This window comes from Notothenia coriiceps, unplaced genomic scaffold (genome assembly GCF_000735185.1).
Source record: "Notothenia coriiceps isolate Sejong01 unplaced genomic scaffold, NC01 NC01_scaffold00014215, whole genome shotgun sequence".
Lineage (NCBI taxonomy): Eukaryota > Metazoa > Chordata > Actinopteri > Perciformes > Nototheniidae > Notothenia > Notothenia coriiceps.
In genome coordinates, this window is record NW_011346916.1 from 2,608 (window position 1) to 5,839 (window position 3,232).

General features: G+C 37.5%; 1 protein-coding gene across 1 annotated transcript; it reads right to left on the reverse strand.

The window, feature by feature from the left end:
- Positions 1–1,715: 1,715 nt before the first annotated feature.
- Positions 1,716–2,985, reverse strand: LOC104948338 (protein phosphatase 1K, mitochondrial-like). The gene is made up of 2 exons (XM_010774535.1): positions 2,818–2,985; positions 1,716–2,534 (listed from the first exon to the last, which is right to left on the reverse strand). The coding sequence occupies exons 1-2, from the start codon at positions 2,968–2,970 to the stop codon at positions 2,403–2,405; spliced, it is 285 nt and encodes a 94-aa protein (XP_010772837.1). The 5' UTR covers positions 2,971–2,985; the 3' UTR covers positions 1,716–2,402.
- Positions 2,986–3,232: the final 247 nt, after the last annotated feature.

A 3,232-nucleotide genomic window follows, 5' to 3' on the forward strand; every position in this document is an offset into this window, starting at 1 on the left:
AAACCTATTCAGTTAGTTCATTCAATGATAAGATGACCGATACACCTTTACCGTCTGAAGTAATAAAGTAATGCACCTTCATCTTCAGTAAGTGCAAAGTACAAATCATCTCAGGTGTTTTGATAAGTAACAATATATAAAGTGAGCTTTGCCCTGATAACAATTATAGATTAAAGTTTGGTTTGATTTCAGCATTAAGTTTTTTCCCCCCGTACATGACAACACTAGTATAGCTATTTAAATGAATGTTAAACTGTGGTTATCTGTACTTCTGCGTACCAACAGGAAGATAGATACGATTTAACTTCCGCATGAACAGCGTTTTGTTTTGAATACAAATGCAACTGGGTCACAGTTAGCTTATTATCAACCGTTCTACTAAATAGATATAAAAAGGATTATTTTTTAGATAGGTAGGTAGGTAGGTAGGTAGGTAGGTAGGTAGGTAGATAGATAGATAGAGAGAGGTAGGTAGGGAGATGGATAGATAGGTAGATGTAGGTAAGTAGGTAGGTAGATAGATAGGGAGGGAGAGAGAGGTAGGTAGGTACAGTAGGTAGGTAGGTAGGTAGGTAGGTAGGTAGATAGATAGATAGAGAGAGGTAGGTAGGGAGATGGATAGATAGATAGATGTAGGTAGGTAGGTAGATAGATAGATAGGGAGGGAGAGAGAGGTAGGTACAGTAGGTAGGTAGGTAGGTAGGTAAGAGTAGATAGGTAGGTAGGTAGGTAGGTAGGGAGATGGATAGATAGATAGATAGATGTAGGTAGGTAGGTAGGTAGAGAGAGAGAGAGATAGATAGATAGATAGGGAGAGAGGTAGGCAGGCAGGCAGGTCTGTGGCATTTTTTGGGATAAAAAGCCATAAAGTGATAAACACACCAATATTCTTACTTTAAACTGCTTTATGAAGTTTTCTGTTCCTCTGGCATGTGTATATTGTGGATTAGCCCCCTTACAATCAACCAGTTTGTATTCAAGACTTTTTATACATTGTTTTCTTATATAAAAAAAGTAACTGGTAGCTAATTATGACAGATAATAAGTACAAAAAGTGCATTGTATTCCCTGACATGAAGTGGAATTTATGTATAATGAAGAGAAATACACACAGAAAGTACTAACTTGTGCTTTAAGTATTTAAATACAACTACAGTATTTAAAATGACCATATAACGCATTAGCTTTGATTGGGTTAAGCTACAAAACGAGCATGTTTGTGTAAAACTCAGTGTGTTGATCTTTTTAAGCTAAAGTTACTGAAGACATTTTGTCCCCTTCTAACCAGGTAAACTCTGCTGATTTATGAACTGTTTCCACTCATAACAAAGTGGATTTAACCGATTTAAACATCACTTTTAGCTTGTTTACGTAACAATAACAGTATTTAATTAGGTTAAAACGGATAAAAACAGACATTTTAACGTTTCTTTTTACCTTCAGGGCGTTAAAAACAAACTTCCTTCTTGTTTTAACGGCCCGTGTTTCTTCTTCCGTCTTCTATCTGTTATCTTTTCATATTTATTTAACAAAACAAACCAAACTTAAACCGCTTTTTAAAAAAAAGCTACCAACTTAAAGGAAGCGTCAAAGACACCCGGAAGTGTTTTCTTACGTTCATTACGTTGTGTCTGACGCAGAGGGGGCGCTTGATGTGTTATTCCTGTGCAAACCGGAGGGGCGGGGACGTCCTCTTTTCACACAAAAGGAACCCAGAATTTCAAAGTTTTTATTTTATATTATTAGTACATTTCATAAAGACAAATCTCAGTATGCTAAAGTGAAAGTTTTGTGTCATTTAACATGTTTTATTTATTTTCCAAACCCCTTAAGTTGTTAAGAAGTAAGAATGCAACGCACTTATTTTGAAAAGTAGTATATAGCTTTTGGACAAAATATAAACATACATTGATGCATTAAAAATATCATATTATTGAATTTCCCTTCTCTTAAAGTACATATATTTTCCTGTCACATATAGTGGAATAAGAGGGTGGTACAAAAATGTACCTAAATACGGTAATTCATCACTTTAATCTTGGGGAAATCGAGGTTACATTTCACAACCTGCCTTTCTTTGTATGTACAATATATTCATATGCACTCTATATACACTGTTAATGATGGAAGTGATACCATATATGATTTTAAGGGTTAAAAATATGCTGTAAATGTGATGTTTTCCTGTGTTACGCCCCTCGAAGCTCCTGCTCCGCTTAAAGATATGATATTATTGAATTTCCCTTCTCTTAAAGTACATATATTTTGCTGTGCGATGTATAGTAGAATAAGAGGGTGGCACATAATGGAAATAAAGTAAAAGAACCTCAAAAATATACTTAAGTTCGGTAAATAAGGGTTATAAATAGGCTGTGATTTTCTATGGTGATGTTTTTCCTGTGTTACGCCCATCGTCCGCTGGAGGCGAAGTTTCTGCTCATGCTATAGACGGTGGGTGAACTCTGGTGTTTCCCCCACGCTGAGAGAGGGACCACGATGATGGAGGCGTTATCCTCCGAGCCGTACTGCAACGCCTGCAGAAACACAAAAAACTATTAAAGAGGGATGTGTACGTCTCCTCTGGTCTCCTGTGATGGTGTCTGAGCGTGAGTTAGTACCAGAAGGAAGACCCTTCGGCACGTCTGCTTTTTGAAAAACTACATAAAATAAAACGACAGAGTTTAGGACGTTCGTTTTCCACCACACATTTTTACCATTAAACCGATTTATTCAGTGTTTTTAAAGCTTAGAATCACTGGTTGTGTTTGTTTTGTGAGAATATCAGGTTAAAACATTCTGCTGTATTTTGTCGAGCACCTGCTGAGCGATGACCTCTGCGGCCTCGGTGGGGTCGTGGCACTTGTTGATGACATCACAGATCTCCTGGTCGCTCAGCAGGAAGTTGATGCCGTCGGTGGTCAGAGCGAGAAACGAGTCGGTGTCGTGATTCAGCTGCAAAGATACACACATTGAAAATTCAACCTTTAAATAGAGGCCTAGTTATTGTGCTTTTTATATAACCACACACACACACACACACACACACACACACACACACATACACACACACACACACACACACACACACACACACACCCCTTGCTGTTAAATACCAACTATGTGCGATATATATATATGCCGTTAATAACTGTGCAATAAATACCTGGCTGCTAAATCCTCAGAACTGTTACAGGATGTTCTGTTCTTGTACATATCCTATTCTATTTACATG

Bases quoted from the DNA above. Each gene is read 5' to 3' on its own strand.
- LOC104948338 (XM_010774535.1), bottom strand. From the start codon at position 2,970: ATGTGTGTATCTTTGCAGCTGAATCACGACACCGACTCGTTTCTCGCT. The intron at 2,535-2,817 runs GTGCTCGACAAA...GTGTTTCTGCAG, and splicing joins CAGAGGTCATCGCTCAGCAG to GCGTTGCAGTACGGCTCGGA.